At 41.2% G+C, this 22,210-nt stretch overlaps 1 protein-coding gene across 1 annotated transcript; it reads left to right on the forward strand.

Moving 5' to 3' along the window:
- The first annotated feature begins 20,558 nt into the window (after positions 1-20,558).
- Positions 20,559-21,665, forward strand: LOC110906880. The gene has a single exon (XM_022151944.1). The coding sequence runs from the start codon at positions 20,559-20,561 to the stop codon at positions 21,663-21,665; it is 1,107 nt and encodes a 368-aa protein (XP_022007636.1).
- The last annotated feature ends 545 nt before the right edge of the window (positions 21,666-22,210 follow it).

Raw genomic sequence — 22,210 nt, forward strand, 5'->3', positions numbered from 1 at the left:
AAATGAGATATTAACAATATTACTTGCATCGGTTATTGAACTGTTTTACATATAACGGGTAACAAACGTTTTCTAAAACTGTGAACTCGCCAGCTTTGTCTGATACATGTGTTACATGCTCGCAGGTCCTTAGGTACTTGGAACGCAGGAACTTGCTGGCTGGAGGGTGCGAGTGGTCATGGTTGCATCAATGAGTTATTTAACAAACATTTATTTACTTTGGTTGTGTGAAACATATACTTTGTGATACGTTGATGCTTCCGCTGAACTTAATGGTTTCGAACAGTTTGGGCTTGAATTTTATTATTAATAATTTATGAATCTTTGTTTTGAACTTGTGATTCAATGTAATTGGTGGCTCCTAGCTTGTTGTCACACGCCTAACAGGGACACTCCCTAGGTGGTAAATTGGGGGTGTGACAGTTTGGTATCAGAGCCACTGGTTATAGTGAATTGGTTTTAAAAATGTTTTATAAAACCAGACTATAACTGAACTGATACGACATACTGATACGACATGGACCATGACACTCAGCTCCAGGCAGCAAGGTTCGTCTCTTGTTTACTATTGCATAGCATAGTTAGTACATACTCATGATTAGTATCACACTCGAACGCACGCATGATATTACAATACGAATTACTATGCTATCTGTCTATACTACGTGTTTTTAAGAGTAGAACTCTTCTTGGGTTTACATGCTCTATGTTGTGATATCGACGGTCGTACTGTATGAATTTGGGAAACCTTTTTAACATGAGTAAGGAGGAACTGAGATAAGCATGCAAATCAGGTTATTATTATGGGTGCACACATAATAACAACGTGAGGTGCATGTGAGTCCCAGTAAACCTCGACTAGTGTGAAAAAGGAATCCCGCGTTGTTAGTCAATGTTGTATTAGAACCTCGAAAACTGTGAATACTATAGCAATACTTGACATCCGCTTGATATGGTCTGTTAATTTGTTACTTCTTCCCATACTTATAGAATCATGAACGGACGTGGTGGAGGTCGTCGTGGTGGACGCGGTGGACGTGGTGGAGGCCGCGGTGGCGGACATGGCGAAATCCATATGACTCAAGCTGAGCTAGAGGAATTACTCAACGCCCAGGTGGCTGCAGCCTTGGCAGCTTATCAGGCTGGTCAGCCGGCGCCACAAAACCAGCCTCACCCACCGGTCTGCACTTTTAAAACTTTCATGGATTGCAAGCCACAGACCTTCAGTGGCACTGAAGGGGCTGTAGGACTTATACGCTGGTTCGAAAAGGCGGAGTCAGTGTTTGCGATATGTAACTGCCCAGTTGGGGATAGAGTAAAGTTTGCAGCAGGCACGCTTCAGGATGGTGCCTTGACCTGGTGGAATGCCCAGGTCCAACTGCTAGGTATTGAGGCGGCAAACGCCACTACGTGGGATGATTTCAAAGAACTGATGAGAGAGGAATACTGTCCTCGAGACGAAATACAGAAGTTAGAGAATGAGTACTACGATCTAAAAATGGTGGGGTCTGAAATTGAGGCGTATGTGAAGCGGTCGTATGAGTTAGCTGATTTGTGTCCGACTCTGTCCCGACCCATGTCCCGAAGAATCGAGTTGTTTATTAAGGGGTTACCTCCACGGGTGAAGGGTTTAGTTACAGCGGCGAACCTCAATAACCTAACACAGATTGTTAGACTGGCGCATAAGATCGTTGACCAGGAAGTGGAGAGCGACTCATTGCCACCTCGTATTTCTAGCACTACCACAGCTGCCACTACTTCCACTGCATCTGCTGCTGATAGCAAACGTAAGTGGAACGATACGGACAAGGGGTCCAACTCTGCACAACCTCAGAAGAAGATGGATACTGGCAGCACCCGCAGTTTCAGTCAGACAGCATCAGTGAATCAGAACTCGAGTAACAAATCAGGGCAGGGATCATATGCGGGGAAGCTACCCTTGTGCAGCAAGTGTAACTATCATCACAAGGGACAGTGTGCTCGGGTTTGTCATCGATGTAATCGACCAGGGCATATGGCCAGGGATTGTAGGACCACACTTCCAGCTCAGCAGCAGCCAGCGCAGCAGACGGGTAGGCAACAGCCTCAGCAAACTCAGGGTACTCAGAGAGGGTGTTATCAGTGTGGGGCCGAGGGGCACTTCAAGCGAGACTGCCCTCAGCCGAGGCAGAACACAGGGGGTGGTAACGGGAACAACAATGCGGGGAATAACGGGGGTAATGTTGCGCGTGGGCGCGGGTTTGTGCTGGGAGCTGGGGAAGCGCGGAACGACGGCAACGTGGTTACTGGTACGTTTTCAGTGAACGGTGTTATTGCTTCTATTTTATTTGATTCTGGTGCCGACTGGAGTTACGTGTCTTTAGAGTTTAGTTCCCAGTTAGGATTAAGTCCTACACTTCTCGTAATGAAACACATAGTAGAAATCGCAAATGGTAAAACAATCGAAGCTACACATGTTCTATTTGGGTGTAAAATCGATCTTCTGGGTCAAGTCTTCGACATTGACTTAATTCCTATTACTCTTGGAAGTTTCGACGTGATCGTTGGTATGGACTGGTTGTCCAAGAATCAAGCGGAGATTCTCTGTAAGGAGAAGATCATACGTGTTCCCCTTCCTAGTGGGGAATTTCTATCAGTTCAAGGTCATCGCAGCGGGACCCCGGTTAGCATTGTTTCAGCAATGAAGGCTCAGAAGTATCTGCGTAAGGGCTATCCTGCAATTTTCGCTCTTGTCACTGATTCACAGTCAGATGAAAGGAAGATTGAAGATCTTCCAGTTGTTCGTGAATATCCTGACGTATTTCCTGAGGAACTCCCTGGTTTACCTCCACATCGTCAGGTGGAATTCCAGATCGACCTCGCCCCAGCGGCAGCCCCGGTTGCTCGTGCGCCATACCGTCTTGCGCCAGGGGAGTTGCAGGAATTGTCAAACCAACTCCAAGAGCTATTGGATAGGGGTTTCATCCGACCTAGCTCTTCCCCTTGGGGAGCCCCAGTTCTATTTGTGAAGAAGAAGGATGGGTCTTTCCGGATGTGTATAGATTATCGCGAGCTCAACAAGATGACGATCAAAAACCGTTATCCTTTGCCTCGTATTGACGACCTGTTTGACCAGTTACAGGGGTCGAGCTTTTACTCTAAGATCGACTTAAGGTCTGGTTATCATCAAGTGCGAGTCCGAGAGGAAGACGTTCCCAAAACCGCGTTTCGGACGCGATACGGTCACTATGAGTTCTTGGTTATGCCATTCGGGTTAACCAACGCGCCAGCGGTCTTCATGGACCTCATGAACCGCGTGTGCAAGCCATACCTTGATGACTTCGTTATCGTTTTTATCGACGACATTCTAATTTACTCCAAGAACAAGGAGGATCATGAGCGGCATCTGCGCCTTATCCTAGAACTCCTGAGGAGGGGGCAGTTGTACGCAAAATTTTCTAAGTGTGATTTTTGGATACGGGAGGTACATTTTCTGGGGCATATAGTCAATGAGGTGGGCATACATGTGGATCCTGCCAAGATTGACGCCATTAGAAATTGGACGGCACCAAAGAACCCTTCGGAGGTGCGGCAATTTCTCGGTCTAGCAGGGTATTATCGTCGTTTCATTCAGAACTTCTCAAAGATTGCACAGCCACTCACCTCGTTAACACAGAAGAAGGTAGTTTACTCTTGGGGGACGAAGCAGGAGGATGCTTTCCAGCTTTTGAAACAAAGGTTATGCAGCGCACCAATCCTATCTCTACCGGATGGCACTGAGGATTTTGTAGTTTATTGTGATGCTTCGATTCAGGGTCTCGGTTGCGTGTTGATGCAACGCGAGAAGGTGATAGCTTACGCTTCTCGACAGTTGAAGGTTCACGAGAAGAACTATACAACACATGACTTGGAGTTAGGAGCAGTGGTGTTTGCGCTGAAGATTTGGAGGCACTATTTATACGGTACGAAATGCACTATCTATACCGATCACAAGAGCCTTCAGCATATCTTCGACCAGAAAGAGTTGAATATGCCTCAGCGTCGCTGGGTAGAGTTGTTCAACGATTACGAGTGTGCCATCAAGTATCACCCGGGTAAAGCTAACGTTGTAGCGGATGCTCTTAGCCGCAAGGAACCGAAGCCGAAGCGTATTCGTGCCCTACAGCTTACTATTCACTCTGATCTACCTGCTCGGATCCGTTCAGCTCAGATTGAAGCGTTAAAGGAAGAAAATATCGAGGCTGAAGGATTACGAGGTCTACACAAGAAGAAGTTCGAGCAATGGTCTGACGGTATCTACTACTTCATGGAACGAATATGGGTTCCTTCATTCGGTGACCTTCGAGAGCTTGTGATGGACGAAGCACACAAGTCACGATATTCTATTCACCCGGGATCGGACAAGATGTATCACGATCTTAAGGTTATGTATTGGTGGCCGAATATGAAAGCCCTCATCGCCACGTACGTGAGCAAATGCTTAACTTGTGCAAGAGTTAAAGCGGAACATCAGAAGCCTTCGGGTCTACTGCAGCAGCCAGAAATACCCAAATGGAAGTGGGAACAGATCGCTATGGATTTCGTTACTGGATTACCAAGGACTCAGGCTGGAAACGATACTATATGGGTGATTGTTGATCGACTCACGAAATCGGCACATTTTCTAGCAATCAAGGAAACAGATAAGTTTTCGCAGCTTGCAGCGGTGTATCTTAAGGAGGTAGTTGCTCGGCACGGAGTGCCAACTTCTATCATCTCAGATCGAGACCCGCGTTTTACTTCTGAATTATGGCAGTCTATGCACAAACTGTTCGGTTCGAAACTTGATATGAGCACGGCCTATCACCCACAAACGGATGGTCAGAGTGAGCGCACCATTCAGACGCTAGAGGATATGTTGCGGGCATGCGTTATTGATTTTGGTAAAGGATGGGAGAAGCACTTGCCGTTGGTCGAGTTTTCCTACAATAACAGCTATCACACCAGTATTAAGGCGGCACCATTTGAGGCACTGTACGGGAGGAAGTGTCGTTCACCTCTTTGCTGGGCTGAAGTGGGTGATAGTCAGATCACAGGTCCTGAGATAGTACTCGAAACTTCAGATAAGATCGTGAAAATCAGAGAACGTATGGCAGCTGCTCGTGATCGTCAGAAAGCCTATGCAGACAAGCGTGCCAAAGAGGTAGTGTTTGAAGTGAATGACCGAGTCATGTTGAAAGTCTCACCGTGGAAAGGGGTTGTGCGCTTTGGGAAACGTGGCAAGCTGAATCCACGATACGTTGGGCCGTTTAAGGTTCTGGAGCGTATCGGTAAGGTGGCTTATAGGTTGGAGTTACCTACTGAGCTGGGTAATGTTCACGACGTATTCCATGTATCACAGTTAAAGAAATGTTATGCTGACGACCCATTAACGGTACCTTTTCAAGAGTTAAAGATCGACGACAAGTTACAGTTCGTTGAAGAACCCATCGAGATCATGGATCGTGAGGTCAAAGTGCGTAAACACAGTCGTATTCCCATCGTTAGGGTTCGTTGGAACTCAAGACGTGGACCTGAGTTCACGTGGGAGCGCGAGGATCAGATGAAACTAAAGTACCCTCACCTCTTTCCCAAAGACAAGGCAGAGTCAAGCAAAACTGGTGAATCTCGGGACGAGATTTCTCTTCAAGTTGGGGATGATGTAGCACCTGAGCAAAATTCGCAACAATCTTGAATTCTCACTCCATTCTTTCGTGTTTACTTGTCGAATTTCGGGACGAAATTTCCTTCAAGTTGGGGATGATGTGACAACCCAAACTTTCGAGGTTAGTTACGTTTTAATCTTATGATGATTAGCTTCGTTTAAAAGAAAATCGTAATTCTATTATATTATGTTTTGGGCCGCAATAACCGATCATGATTATACTCGAGCCTGTCGGAGCACACTTGGGCCTACTGGAGTTGGGCCTATTAGTGCCAGCCGATCAACAATGTGGGCTCGTGTTTGTGAATGCAATCTTTACCCCTTAGCGACCCCTTTTGCAATATTTGCAACTTTAGTGTGGGTCGGTTGTTGGACCATTCAAATCAAATTCCCCCTATCAATCCCTTGCATGTATGAATTATTGCAGCCCAGTTGTCTAGCCCAACTTATGACCGGCCCACCTATCCAAAATAATATAGCTTTATAACCTGTGAAGCATGTACGTAAAACCCATCACATAACAAACCCTACTGGATATTGAGCGACGGCAGTGACATAACTCCCCTTTCAGCATTATCGAAGTCTTCTCTCTTAAGAATCTATCTTTGTGGTTAGCATACATTCACCTTTTATATATATAGTTCCATTATGTTTATTCAAAGATTATATTCAGGGTATCTATCTTTGTGTGAATAGGCGTATAATCATTCGATCTTTGATGAACATGATTATGTGATACGATTGATACGGTAGTAATGTATGTGAAAACAGTAACCTAAGGAACTAGTCGTATACCTTGCTGATTGTTTTTTTTGATTGTTCAGTTGTGTGATCGGATAGCATGTGATTGTATGTATAGTGTTAGATACGTATTATACGACAGAGATGAATGATGCTTGTTAGGATACGAAATCCTGGTTAATGCGATAACCTGCTGAAACTGTTATGAATTGAATATGAATTGTGTATGATGATCCGTGGGTTGAAGGTGGTTAATGCTCGCCGAGACGTGATTGCGATGGACCGGAATGGGCTGCGAACCCAGTTTGCGGACCACCGATTTGGGCCGTCGCACACCCCCGAAGGAACCGTGTAGGACTAATAACTTGTTGTTAGGATGGCATGATTTCGAGTCAAGCTCTGTGATTTAAATAATTGTTGTGTGTCATGAGTTAGTACTACAATGGTTAGGATCATGGAGCTATCTTTGAACGGATAACCTGAATGGTTGGGCGGCTACGCATAAGTGAAACCAACAGGGCCGGAACAATTACATAATATGGCTGGGGTTGGGCCAGCCATGCTGGGCCGGGTAAATTACCAAGGCATGACCACGGGAAGGGTTAATATATGGGGCAATGCATGTATTGAATGGAAATGTTGAAATAATATGGATATACAGTAATAGTTGGAATATATATATATATATATATACTGAAATATACACAGACTACTAATGCATGTGTTGATGTAATATACATATTGTAATCATGAGAACACACGTGTTTATTAAAGGTAGTTGAAGGGTGTATACATGGATTATTTATGTGTGCACATGACATGTTGAGCAATACAAGAACCAAGAGCATAATATATATATATGTATCTATGGGAATTTGTTGTGATTAACAATGTGATTAAATTAAATGCAAACTGATTGTGACCAACATGTGAATATTATAGGCTTAAACTAACTGAGTGTGATCGAGTAACTGGTTCTACCGAGCAAACCCAAGGTGAGTTCACTACATTCGAGCATGCGTCCCAGTGGTTGGGGACAGTCAGTGGGTATTCCATGGGGGGATAAGGCTTTGGGTAAAAACGGGTATATTGGTTAATAATCTCACCTATCATCTTTTGTAAGTCCCTCATCGGGTATTAGTTAGTAGCGCTACTTAGGTTTGGCACCCTCACCCCGTGCCTGTAGAGGACGGAGGTGAACTAATGACCCAGTCTGGCCCAGTACTAGATAGGAGTACGTGGGAAGGGCAGTCGTGTATTTCAGGAGCCGTCATTGTTCGGAAATGAGATATTAACAATATTACTTGCATCGGTTATTGAACTGTTTTACATATAACGGGTAACAAACGTTTTCTAAAACTGTGAACTCGCCAGCTTTGTCTGATACATGTGTTACATGCTCGCAGGTCCTTAGGTACTTGGAACGCAGGAACTTGCTGGCTGGAGGGTGCGAGTGGTCATGGTTGCATCGATGAGTTATTTAACAAACATTTATTTACTTTGGTTGTGTGAAACATATACTTTGTGATACGTTGATGCTTCCGCTGAACTTAATGGTTTCGAACAGTTTGGGCTTGAATTTTATTATTAATAATTTATGAATCTTTGTTTTGAACTTGTGATTCAATGTAATTGGTGGCTCCTAGCTTGTTGTCACACGCCTAACAGGGACACTCCCTAGGTGGTAAATTGGGGGTGTGACAGTATGTATTCAACGCACTTCACAGATAAGGAATGTTTGATTCTGAAACCGGGGTTTGTTGTCCCCGAAGAGTGGGTTATCATGAGAGCACCAAGAGTCGATGATCTGTATGTGTTGGACATGAGCGTAGCCAATACTACCACGGGTCAGACTCACTGCTACATGTCACGAGCCACCGAAAAGGAGTCACAATTGTGGTATCGAAAGATGGGACATATTCACCTACGAAAGATGAACTACTTGGTACACAATGACTTAGTAAATGGTGTTCATTTGAAAGGTTTCCATCTGGAAGGGGCGTGTATTAGCTGCATCAAAGGCAAGCAAAAGAAGAAATCACACCCTCAAAAGAAGGTTAATTCAGTCTTGTGACCGTTAGAGAGACTTCATATGGATCTTTTTGGTCTAGTGAACGTCAAAAGTATAACTGGTGATCTCTACTGTCTAGTAGTAACTGACGACTACTCGAGATTTTCGTGGGTAACATTTCTGAAGACAAAAGATGAGACATATGAGAGTTTGATGACGCTGTTCAGAAAAATTGAAAACTTGTACCGAACTCGAATCAGAAGAATCAGAAGTGACAACGGTACAGAGTTTAAAAATAACAAAATGGAAGAGTATTGTGATGAGAGAGGTATACTGCAAGAATTTAGCGCTCCTTACACTCCACAACAAAATGGAGTAACAGAAAGAAAGAACAGGACGCTAATTGAAACGGCCAGGACAATGCTTGCTGATTCGAAATTACCAGTCAACTTTTCGGCAGAAGCAGTGTCAGCTGCTTGCTATACACTCAACTGGGTGTTTCGAGCTGATAAACAACCGCAAACCAAACCTCAAGTATTTGAACCATTTGGGTCTCCCTGCACAGTTCTGGAACCTTATGGTAAATTTGGTCCAAAGAGCATCGAAGGAATTTTCGTGGGATATGCAAGTCCAATGAAACGAATCTTTGTTCCAAGCTTTAAGCGGATTATCGAAGCACATCATGTCGAATGCCAAGGTTACACAATGCCACCTCAGAATCCCGGTGACTCATGGCGCTTTGACTACGATACTCTGTGGGACTCATTCAATATTGAGGAAGAACCAGAGTTTTTCGACGAGTTGGATATTCTGAGAGAATATGAAGCAGCACAAGAAAGATTCCCAGCAGAATCTTCTAGGCATCAGTGGCAAACTTCAAATGGTGATGAAGCTGGCCCAAGAAATACTAGAGAAAACGACGAAGTTCATCAATCTCCGACATCTTCAGAACATGAACAAGCTCCTAATAATCAGACGGCAACAAATGATGAATCAATACCTGATAACGAGCCAACATTTGATCTGGTGATTCAGAGTCTAAGGGGGAGCAGATTCAGTTTTCAGATCAAACAATTCCAGTCAGCGAACAAGGTGCAAATCAGAGTGTCACAAATTTGGAAGGCGAGGTAGATGTTCCAGGCGAGGTGATGCCGAGAACTCTTTCATACCATCCAGAAGAGCTGATTATTGGAGAATTGCAATCAGGCGTCTGCACCAGATGACAAATTGATCAAGGCCTTACTTGTTTTATTCTACAGTTACTCCTTTACAAACAGAGTTTTCACTTAGTTGTTTCATTTCGCAGATTGAGCTGAGAACATATAAGGAAGCACTAACTGAAGATTCTTGGGTCAACGCGATGCAGGAGGAGCTGAGTCAGTTTGAGAAGCTGGGAGTATGGAAATTGGTAGACTTGCCTGATGGTCACAGGAAGATAAACACCAAGTGGATGTTTAAGTGCAAAAGAGACGACCGAGGGGTTATTATTCGCAACAAAGCTCGACTCGTAGTCCAGGGCTTTAGTCAACAGGAGGGTATAGATTTCACCGAAGTATATGCTCCCGTTGCTTGACTTGAAGCGATTATAATCTTCCTAGCATTTGCATCTTGGAAAGGATTTAAAGTTTATCAGCTAGACGTTAACTCGGCTTTTCTCTACGGGAAGGTAAAAGAGGAGGTGTATGTCGGACAGCCACCGGGCTTCACCGACCCAATCCACAAAGACAAGGTTTATTTGCTGGATAAAGCGTTGTATGGTTTACATCAGGCCCGGAGAGCCTGGTACGAGACATTGTCTCAACATCTGCTTGCCAAGAGCTTCATCCGTGGAAAAGTGGATGCCACTCTCTTCACCAAAGAAGTTGACGGACATCTTCTGATAGTCCAGAAATACATGGATGACATCATATTTGGGTCAACAAATGAAGATCTATGCAAAGATTTTGAAAGAGTTATTAAGCAAAAAATTTGAAATGTCATCAATGGGTGAGATGAAGTTCTTCTTGGGGCTTCAGGTTGATCAACTTCCCAAGGGAATATTCATACATCAGACGAAGTATGTTCATGATATCTTAGAGAAATTTGGGATGTCCAAGACTGCTCTAGCTTCCACCCTGTTAGCGACAAACCATGGGATAAAACCTGATCTCACCGGAGAGAAGGTGGATGAAACAATGTATCGCTCCATGATCGGATCACTGATGTATTTGACAGCTTCAAGACCCGATATCATGTATCCAACCTGCCTCGCAACACGGTTTCAGTCAAGCCCTAGATCTTCGCATATGGTGATTGTGAAACGGATATTGCGCTACCTAAAAGGAACTCCAAGCTTGGGGTTGTGGTATCCAAAAGAAGGCGACTTCACGCTCGAAGGGTATTCTGACTCCGACTTTGGATGCTGCAAAGTTAACGCGAAGTCAACAACTACGGGATGCCAGTTTTTCAGACCACGATTGGTTACCTGGCAATGTAAGAAGCAGACCTCTGTTGCTCTGTCTACATGTGAGGCTGAGTATGTATCTGCCAGCAGCTACTGCTCCCAGATCTTGTGGATCCAGTAACAGATGCGCGACTATGGTTTGCAGTTTCTTACTTCTCCTATCTTTGTTGATAATGAGGCAGCCATTAACATAACTAAAAATCTTGTTCATCACGCTAAAACAAAACACATTGAAATTCGTCATCACTTCATCCGAGGTTGTTTTGAGAAGAAGTTGATACGAATTGAGAAAATCCACACCGACGAACAAAAAGCTGATTTACATACCAAAGCGTTTGATAAAACTCGTTTTCAATATCTTTTAAAACTGAACGGTATGAAGCTTTTATCTGTGACGGAGGGGATTCTTGGCGTAGATGAAGGTACCACTGTAGATGATGTTGAAAAGCAATCTGCAATGGTTTGTCGAATTTTTAGATGTTTTGGTATTTAGGGGGAGATAGGTTACTTTTTCAGAAAATACAAAAACAATAAAAAATTCAAAAACCCAAAAACATGAAATATTTCAAAAATCCAAAAACAATAGAAAACCGAAAAGAGCTTGTGTATAAAGGGAAAATGATAGTACATCAGCTAGACAGTTGCAGTATGCTAAAGAAATGTAAAGTTTAAAAGTGTTAAGCAGTCTCGCTGATGATATGCCGATAGGTTTCTATACATTTAGTAAGTTTCTTTGGGATATAAACCTAAATCATCACTTGCTTATTATGTGGGGAATATCTCTTGGATATATAGGTAACCCCTGAAATCTCGTTTGAAAGATTTTTCTGTTTCTGACATACTAGGTCTATGTGTGTAATGATATCTGGGGTATTATACCAGGACTTCTGATTTTGCGGAAGCAATAGCCTAGTGATATTCGCGAATTTACACATATTTTAGTCTCCCATTTTATCCCCATTTTATGCGTTTTCGGCCGTAAAATCGTCATTCGGATACTTAATTATGTATACTTTTGTTTACAGGCCAAAAACAACATACCGGACAATATGATAGTGAAAACGAGGAATTTCAGGACAAAACGACGAAGCTGCGAACATTTTGTTAGAAAACTGACCTGGGCAAGTGGAACGGTCGTGCAGTCTGAGGAACGACCGTGCATCTCCGACATATCAAGACCATCCGGTGATGAACGACCAGTGCAACACGGCGTGCAAGGCAATCCTGGTGACGCACGGACGTGCCATACATTACACCCCGTGCGGATCCGATGTTCAGCCAAATCTCGGTGATGAACGACCAGTGCAACAGTCCGTGCAACAAGATCCCGGAAACGCACGGTCGTGCCATATGAAGAACGGTCGTGCGAGGCCGAAGACCTGTCAAATCTGCTGATGTCATGAACAGTAACTCCAATAATTCAAAAAGTGAACGGTCGTGCGATCGGCGCACGACCGTGCGACATCGAAAATATATAAAAAACAAACAGAAACATTCTGTTCGTAACTCTGGAATTTTGGAGAGCAATTCAGGCGATTTTCAGGCTCCGGAGGCGTTAGCTTTCACCCGGATTCAAGCCACATTGTCTCGTTTAGCTCGATTACTATCCGGATTCTCATTCTTATGCTTGTTTATGGTTTGGTTTCTTAAATCTTTCCATGTTTTTGTTAAGTTTCAAGCATTTAGATTGATTATTAAGTATTAATGTAAGCCTTTGGGCAAAAACACAACAATCCCTTGCTTGATTATAGCCATTAGTATGTTAATCTTTGTTTGTAATGACATTTGGAAGTATTTTCTATGTTAATCTTTGATGATTAGTTTGCAACCTTGTTATTGATATTGATTTCTTGATTATAACTAATTGTGTTGGATGATTGGTACTTGGTTAGTTGAGATAGTTGAAAAATGAAGCTTAATTAATCATGTATTAGTAAACTTTAAACTTGGTTAACTAGTTTAGCTTGGTTAAAATGTGGGCACCATGATACTAGAAATGGTTAGTGGTTTAATAAAATGTAATTATTGTTAATCAAGAAAGCTTGCCGTCACGTAAGGACCTTAACCGGTTAAATGGTGTCGTTATGAATTCTTAATATAAATTGTTAACTTAGTTAGTAGTTTCGGCCAAAATTGCTTGCTTGGTGGATTTATATTCTAGATTTGTAAAATGAACTCGGTTGTGATTTAATCTAGTTTATGCTTGTCTCGGTGGTTGCATTGTGTTCATCGGTGTCGCTTTCCTTGTTTAAGTGAGGTTAGAAAACTCCTAACGGATGACTAACTTATTTTTAGGAGATTTTCATAGACATTTATCAATTGCACGTTAAAGAACAATTTTAGGTGGTTAAAGTGTGTTTATCGTTTTAGCTTTCCGAATGATTGTCATGTTTGAATTCCCGAAAGGGATACTAATTGTCTTAAAATGGAAAATTGACCGAATGCTTCTAGTGCCAAAACCGACTTAGTTGACATGCTTTGTTGTGTATTAAGCAAGGCTATTTATCTATTTTAGTATTTGAAATCTACTATGTTTTATAAGTATTTGTTTATGCTTATTTTAGTTTATTAAAAATCAAACAACTTATCTTCCTACCGGTAATTTAATGATAAAGGTCTAGTACTATTTCTCCGCCCACTTCCTTGGATCGATACTTGGTTCTTACCGATGCTTTACTACATATATGACGGGGTACACTTGCCCTTTCATGTGTGTTTTAATGTTGAAGTATAAATCACTTTTATAAATTTAAAACCGAATCGTGTGTTAGATTCATTGCAAAAACATGTATATACGCGCACACGTCACCTAGTCCTCGTATAATACTCTGCACTTGCTTTACTCGTAAAGCCAACCCTCAGCATAAAAAAATGATGAAACATTGAAAAATGCTAATCATGTGCTGTTGAAGAAAAGATCCCCAAACGGGACACATCAAAAGTCGAGTCATCATCTCTCTGTACGAACGGAACTTCTAGCCTGACCTCTCATGGTCTCGCATTACCCGTTTACAGATATCATTATTACACATTCACCTGTAAGACTAAATATAGAAAGTCTGGATATGGGAGTATATTCAGAGGTGGGACATGCGTATAAGCTAAGTCTTTAAATACACTAATTCATATCCTGAACAGATTGAAGTTTGTATGAAAATTTAAAATAGATCAGTATATCGACAATCAATGTGAATTGTTTAATACTTAATATGAAACCAAGCTTAACGGTACTAGTAACTTGTCGGTAGCTGATATGATTCCGTAACACGCTCACCAAAAATATGTTTGCAAATAGTTTACATTTACTGCATTTCATTTATGTTTAGCATTCTAGTCTAGAAACTTTATTCAAAATCCAAAAAGATTTTACATTTCTGCTTTATTTTATCGATAAACCAAAGTGGAAAGCTGATTTTCAGATTCGCATTTTGTGGCAAATGCAGGAAGTTTCTGAACTGGAAGATGGGTTGGGAGCTCATTATGATAAAACCTAAAAAACGAAATGTCAACACAAGTTCATTAATTTGAAACTTGTAATTTTCAGCATAATGTTTTGAAAAATGTTGAACAAAAGTCAGTTTTGTTTTGTCTCGGGTCAACCAAGGTCATTAAGTTGGACTTGGTAGACAAATTAAGTGCCCAGGGTCATTAACTTGGATCTGGATACTTAAGTGGATTATTAAAATCTGATAAAAACAACAAAAGAAGTCAAAAAGTCAATAGGTAAAAATGTCAGGTTTCTGAAAGCCAGGCAACAGTCCTGAACCTGTGAAAGCTGCAAAGCGAGATCCACGTGGCTAAGCCTGAGCAAAGTTTGAGCCAGGATACGATTCTAGAACGAGAGCTATTCAAGACTGCGATCCCAGCTTATCGAAAGGGGGAGTCTGAAGATTGTAAAAGCCAGGTTGGAATCTTGTGGTTCATGCTAGCTGCTGATGCTGTTAAACTTAAGAAATCAAGAGATCTGATCAAGAGAATTAGAAGAGTCAGATTGTGATTCTGGAAGAGAAAGAGAGAAATAGGAGAGAAGAAAAAGAGATTGAGGATGCTTACAGTGTCAGATACTTTGGAAAGAGCGAGAAGACTGATCAAGACTGAAGTCTTGTCATACTGAAGACTCGACACCGAAGACTTCGTCAACATCCAAGGGAGAGTCTGTTGGTGCATATGTCTGTCGACTTCGTCTTGTATCGAGTCTTGTAACTAGATAGGATAAACCAGTGCTTAGAAGTCAAGAAAATAGGTTTTGATTGTCAGCAGTCCAGTTCGCATGAACTGGCAAAGCCAGTTTGTACGAAGTGGCCACTTCGCACGAAGTGGTGATGTCTGGTTCGTGAGGACTGGCTTCCCTATAAATACCTGAGCTTGGTCATTCATTTGTAACGTTGCTGATTCCAGAGCAGAGGTGCTGTCAAAGTGTCAAGTGGTCTGTAAAGCTTTCAAATCAGTACACAAGACAATTAAAGTGAATCTATGTATTAAACAAGCTGTAATCAAGTCCGAATCATTGAATTCCGCCTTTGGTTTGGATTAGAACTCTTCTGATCGACTCGTTTAGGTCGAACAACGATCCTATAGAAACTACACTTTCTTTTGAGTTTTTAGGCTATTGCGTTTTAGAAATAACACATTTCTTTGTGTTTTCTGGCCATTGCGTTTTACAAGTAAGACATTTCTTTGTGTTTTTGGTGCATTGCGTTTTAGAAAAATGTCATTTTTTAAGTTTTTTTTTTTCCATTGCGTTTTACGCAACTGGATTTTTTTCATTGCGTTTTATGCAACTGGATTTTCAAATTTTTTTTCGAAAATATAGCAATAGTATACTCGTTTTAAAGATTAAAAAACGCTCGTTTTATTGGTGCAATTTTTATAAAAAAAATAATGTCGTATGAAAGAGTTATTAACATTTAAAAAATGGGGGGAAATTGGAGGAGAGAGAAACTATTACCTTAGATTGACTAGAATGCCTCTAAACAAACTCACGTGCCTCTTTCTTCCCTTCAATTTCCATAATTTAATCTTAGCCCCTTGATTAAGTAAATAGATGGTCAAAATCACTTCCTAGCCTTCTTAGCCAAATAAACTTCCTATTGTATCTCCACCCTACTCTTTTATCTTGAAATCAAATAAAAGTTATCCAAACATCAGGTTTCTTCATCTTCTTGTTCATCTTTTTCACAGGTCCATCGATACCGGTTCAGTCGCCGCCTGTTCTCGTCGGAAAATATTTAGCAGCCGTCCCCAAAACCTTTAGTTGCAATCACCATTTTCCGGAAACGCTTAGCAAGCGTCCCCAATCTCCAGAAACGTTTAGGTAACGTTCCCATGGCGTTTCCGTCTCCAAAACGTCCTTGGGACGGGTACTCCATGCTTCCGGACGTCCCCGTCTCCAAAACGTCCCCGAGAATTGATACGTGCCCACGTAGGAAAACATCACCCCACCTTCATGCACATGTATGCACATGCAGCCCATGTAGCCATCAGGTTCTTTCATGCATTTATTTATTTTAGTTGTTCGAATTGTTAGTTACTAGCAGTTGTTTAGTTTTCTTTCTATTTTGTATGCCTATAAAAGGCCATTCAGAATTAATTAAGAGGAAAAATTAGCAAAAGTCTTTTGGTATCTCCAATTCTTGAAATCTAGCCTGCTTATGGGTCTATCTTAGAGTTTAACCCGTTCTAAGGGTTACTATCACATATCATCTAAGTTCCTGTGGTAGTTCTCATCTATGTTATTTCATCATGTTGGTGAGATTTTGTCTTAGGTTAAGGGAGTAGTTCATTCATAATTTGGTTTAGTTCTTGTTAATTTTTTTTTTCATGAGAGTTTTTCAAAAGATTTGTTACAAGTTTTATTGTGATTCCTAGTATTTTGACACTTTGTATTTTGTATTTAAGGTTGTTGTAGATAAAAAACTTCAATCCAATTATTATATATAAGATCACACGATGTGGGCAGCGTGGAAGAGGCGTGGAGGCCTCAACCACGCTGCACACCACCCCTTGGTTGGCGTAATTTGTCTGGCGTGGAGATTATGGTGATGATGACGTGGCATGGATTGATTGGATGGGGATATATCAGTTGGGACCCCATCGGTAACTAAAAAAAAATTAACTTTCTACCAATTCCACCATTTTTTACCAAAAACTCTTCTACACCACTCCAACTTTTATAAAAACTCTCAAGTTGTATAAAAAATGCATCCGCACAACCATTCTTTCGATCAAGCAACCCGTATGGCCAAGGCGAAACCACACAACAATTCTTTCGATCAAACCGCCCCCTTATTAAGTTTGGGAAACTTACCCGACTTATCGGCTTATGCGCATCTTCTTGCAAACTACCAAATGTTTTTTCAGCCACAAATGCCTAACCTCCCGCAACAACATCAACCCGTTCCTATATCCCAAACGCTCCCTAAACCCGAAACCGTACCTGAAACGCAACCGCAAAATATCGTTAAACCTTCCACATGAAAAAAGCAACAATAGGAAGAACACTATGACGGTGAAGGAAAAACCCCTCGCGGAACGGGTATTTATTCCATCGACGACAAATGAGGAAGAAGTGGTGTTAACCAAAGCTTGGCTTTCTATTTCAGAGAACTCGGTTTTAGGTATATTTTATTTTATAATTATAGTAAAGAAATATAGTCAAGATTATGTATTTTTTATCTTAATGTTAATAAATTATTTTTTTAAATAGGTACAAATAAATACGGTGGTGAGTTTTGGGATCTACTAAATGATCTTTATCACAAAACAATGCAATTAGAGTGCGTACTATAGGAAAAATGATAGTTTCTTGTTAAAGTGGCGTGACATAAATACCGCCTTCAACGGACACTACAACAACATAAAGAACAACTTAAAGAGCGGTGAAACCGCCGCCAATATGTTGATGCAAGCATTTAGTATGTATTCAGATAAAAAGAAAGGATCGGCGTTCAAATTTATTTATTGTTGGGATGTGGCGAGGCACTTCTCAAAATCGGCTAGAGTACCTCTAGCGGGAAAATCATCGTCTAAAAGGACGAAAACACGTTCCTCTACTAATTGCTCAGATGCTCGTACCGAGTTTGAGAAAAACTTGAGCGACAATGAGGTGAAGCGGAATGCCCACTTGGTAGAGATAAATAAAAAAGATGGCACAAAATCACATACTTTGGTTGGGGAATACACCGAAGGTTTAGCCAACCAAAATGAACAAATTTGTATGTTCAATAGCATCCAAGAACAAAGAAATGCCCAAAAAGAAAAGGTTCTCGAGCTGTTTGAACGAAAGGTAAGTTCAATAGCATTCAAGAACAAAGAAATGCCCAAAAAGAAAAGGTTCTCGAGCTGTTTGAACGAAAGGTAAATTTGAAAAATAAGAAGGATTTGACGAATGAAAGGCGAGTTGATATGAAATTCCTTGCTATGAAAATCGATCACCTTTGCGGCAAAGAAAGAGCAATGTACGAAAAAATAAAAGAAGAAATCAAGTCAAAATATCGTATTTAACTTCGTTTTTTTTATTAGTTTATTTTTTAAGATTATGTAATGGCTTTTTATGTTATGTTTTTGTAATATTTTTTTATTAATGTTATTTCTTTAATTAATATTTTTTTGTTTAATTTAATAATTTTATTTTATTTTTTAATATAAAATAAATATAAAAAGTGTGTTATGTGTCACACCACATCACCCTTTCACATCTCATCTCACCCCGTCTTTTTTGACACCACATCACCGTCTGACAAATGCTGACTTAGCTGCTATATAACGCTTCACACCCTTTTTTCATGCCCTACCACGTCATACCGTATAGCTTGACAATTCTTGAAGTCTTACCTGCTGTAGCTTTTTTATCCTTTCTTTTAGGTTTTACTCTTTTTCTATTTTATTTTTTATTTTTTATTACACCTCCTAATCTTTAATATTTATTTCATATGGCCCGTCAAGTTTAACAAATTTATTTTTTTCCTTTACATTTTATTTTAATATATGTTTACATCCTATTTTGTTTAGTTGGTTTATTTTTTTCTCTTTTCTTTAATTAATTTACACTACAACCTATGAACTTCAATAAACTTATCGAATTTTTTGTTACGTAATTTTTATGGGTTTTATTTTTTATATCTACTCTCCACGCAAGTTAATTTTAATCTACGTTTTGACATGATATTTGGTAAAGTTGTTTATAATCCGATCACTTGTTTTAAATGATTTCTTAAAACGTTCGGTTTTTTAAACTGCCCGATGCTCATCTATAAATACACCATTGCGAAATGTTTTTTTACGTTTAAACCGACCCGTTGTAATACGTGGCTATCGTGTTTATTGTTATATACGTTTTGGTGTAAGTTTTGTTCAAGTAACTTGACTTTCGTATTATACAACGACATAACTTTTAGTGACTTTCGAATATACCGTCGTACCATGGTTTTTTTATCATAAAGTTCACGATTTCCATATTTCTATCTACATACTCGCCATGGAGCATGTGTGATAATAATCCACTAGTTATAGATTAAAACGAGAAAGAGAGAGAGAATTCAATTTGGTCTCAAACAAGTGGGTTATCCGAGCTTCACGGTGGATGACAACCCAAATATAGACGCAATGGTAAAAAAACGTCAATGGCGAGAATTCGGTGAATATTGGATTGATTTGTTACGGTATCGATACAAACTCTTTGTTTCCTATTTCAAAAAAAAAAAAAAAAAAAAAAAAACATTATGGCCTGTCAGGAAGAACTCTTCTTAAGGAGAGCAATTGAAGGGGTAAGGTCCTAAAAACTTCAACTGGCCTTTCAACCTTTTTAATCTTGCACGACCGCGCATTAGTCTTACAAAAGGAAGAAAGAAACCAATAAGCGATAGTCGCGCGCCCAAAGGGAAGCCTAAACCCTTGCGCCGCTTTCCATTTAACAAAGGGTTAAAACCCTGAGATCAATATGTCCGCCCAAATATCCAAACTTGGATATTATTTTACCCAGACTTGGGATCTATTCAGCTGTGTGCACACTGTAAGGTGTCACACCAGATTACAGCAGTAACCTTCTAGAAGAAATATGATCGTGCACCACCCAGACGGTTATAACCGTATGGACACGTGTCAAAAAATCACAAACGTTCCTAAAATCACAACGATAGCATGTAATTGGAGAATGATCTCCACTTGAGTCACTTTCCATGTGGCAATTCCCCAGCCATAGATCAATTCACGATCCGTGTGCATTCACATCAGGATCCAAGTAACTTAACGAAGATTAAAAGGACTTAACGGAAGGAAAAATAACCGCTACGGCGTTAGCATCTTCCGTTATCTTTTCAATAACAGATTTTCCCTCTCAAACTCCCGGTTATAAATAGGAGAACTCTTCAGGTATAAACTCAGAACACATTTCACTACTCAAATACTTTTATCTTCTCCATTACAAATACCTATTCTCACACCGGAGTCGGGTCAAGGAGAGAACCCTCTTCTCCCCTTGACGAGGCTAACGGTGCTCTGTTTTGCAGAATCACCGGAAAAGGAACTTGGCTGCAACTGAATCAATTGAGAGAGAACTAACCTTTTATGCGGATTCTAACCCCCTAGATATCTCGGTTCCGACCATTTATCTAGTGTTTCTTCATTGGCGCCCACCGTTTTCTCAGTTTTTCTAGTTTCTATCTCGTTTCGATTCAGTTCATCTCATTTTTCTGTTTTTGCACATGGCAGAAAATTCATCTTCTCACCGACAGCCTGGTCCTCGACCAAATGTCGGAAACAATTTACCAGTAGAAGGGATAGTTGAAGAGGCCTCAGACGATAATGAGGTTCAATCTATTGGAGCAAATGACCCTGTTACTCCAGGGATATTTCCCATAAATCCCGCTCAATCAATTTTACCACCGGGGGAAACTCCGATATCATGGTATGTCCGGTCACAAGGGGCATTAAATGCAGTGTACACGCAGTTGTGTGCTCAAACGGCTCCCGTAACACAATCACGAAGACCGGGATCTAGAGCTCATGCTTCCCAGCGAGAAGAATCAACTTATGATGGTACAAACAGCTACCAGAGACAACACCATGAATCACAACCTCGTCAAAGGCAATCAGTTCATGATAGGTTGGGTTCCCCATGGGATGCTCATACCGATGAATCTGATCAAACATATCGTTTGAGTGCAAACACCAGCGTATTCAACAGACTACATCCAAACTCTAACAAATCCAGGCCTCGAGCGGTTTACAACCCTGAGGCAGAGCATAATTATGACTTAGTTTACCGCCCTGCAGAAGCAGCGGAAAACTCGAAGTTTATATTGGAAATAGCTCTAGCCCCGTTAGAAAGGGCAAAATTACCATCTAACGTCGGGAAATTCAATGGGTTAACTGACCCCGACGATCATCTGAGAGTTTTCACCAGCGCAGGGTTGGTTGGCGGTTGGACTCTTCCGCTTTGGTGTCATTTGTTCGTTCAAACATTAACTGGGCCAGCGCGAATCTGGTTTGATAACCTTCCGACGGGGCAAATCGAGTCATGGAAGGACCTGCGCCAAAAATTCTTAACACACTTCAGCCAGCAAAGGCGTTCCATGCGGGATACATCTGATGTCATGAACATATGGCGTCGAGATGACGAGAATCTGGAAGATTTTATAACTAGATATAATAAGGAAGTGTTGGAGATCGGGGGTGTTCACGAACAGCTAATCTGTGCTCAGTTTAAGTACGCGGTTAGATGCGACGACATGGTGAAAGTGTTATCCGGAACAGAGGGCCTTCCCAAGAGTTGGGAAAAGATAATGGCGGCGGCCAAGGTTTATGCGTAGACAGAGAAAAACCTTACTACAAATAGGCCACCACCACCACACAGCAGGCCCACAGACTTAAGTGCAACGGGCGAGCGCAGATTCAAAAAATCATGGCGCGAGTCATCCGGAAGTCGCTCCTCTGAAGATGCTCGCGCAACAATTAACAAACTCTCTGCTCAAAGAGAAAACAAGCATGAAAATAGGGAGAGGCAGTGGACCCCCCTAACAAAGACCCCGGCGGAGGTTCTGAGTACCGAGGATTATCAGTTTAAACCGCCAATCCTGATGAAGAGTAAACGTGGTCAAGACCTAGCGCAATATTGCGAATATCATAAGGATACTGGGCACACCACAAACAACTGCATTTCCTTGCGCACCGAGATAGAGAAAGCCCTCAAAAATGGGGATTTTGCGCATCTACTCCAGAATATGCGTAAGGAAATAAAGCAGATTACCCGGGGAGAAGAAACCTCCAACAAACGGGCGAAGACTTAAGGGACTCTGAAGAGTTCCCCGCAGGAAAACACATCAAATATGGCGAAACTATCAGAGAGTAAGTTAAG

The sequence above is a fragment of the Helianthus annuus genome, chromosome 14 (genome assembly GCF_002127325.2).
Source record: "Helianthus annuus cultivar XRQ/B chromosome 14, HanXRQr2.0-SUNRISE, whole genome shotgun sequence".
NCBI classification, from domain to species: Eukaryota; Viridiplantae; Streptophyta; class Magnoliopsida; order Asterales; family Asteraceae; genus Helianthus; species Helianthus annuus.

Bases quoted from the DNA above. Each gene is read 5' to 3' on its own strand.
- LOC110906880 (XM_022151944.1), top strand. From the start codon at position 20,559: ATGGCAGAAAATTCATCTTCTCACCGACAGCCTGGTCCTCGACCAAAT.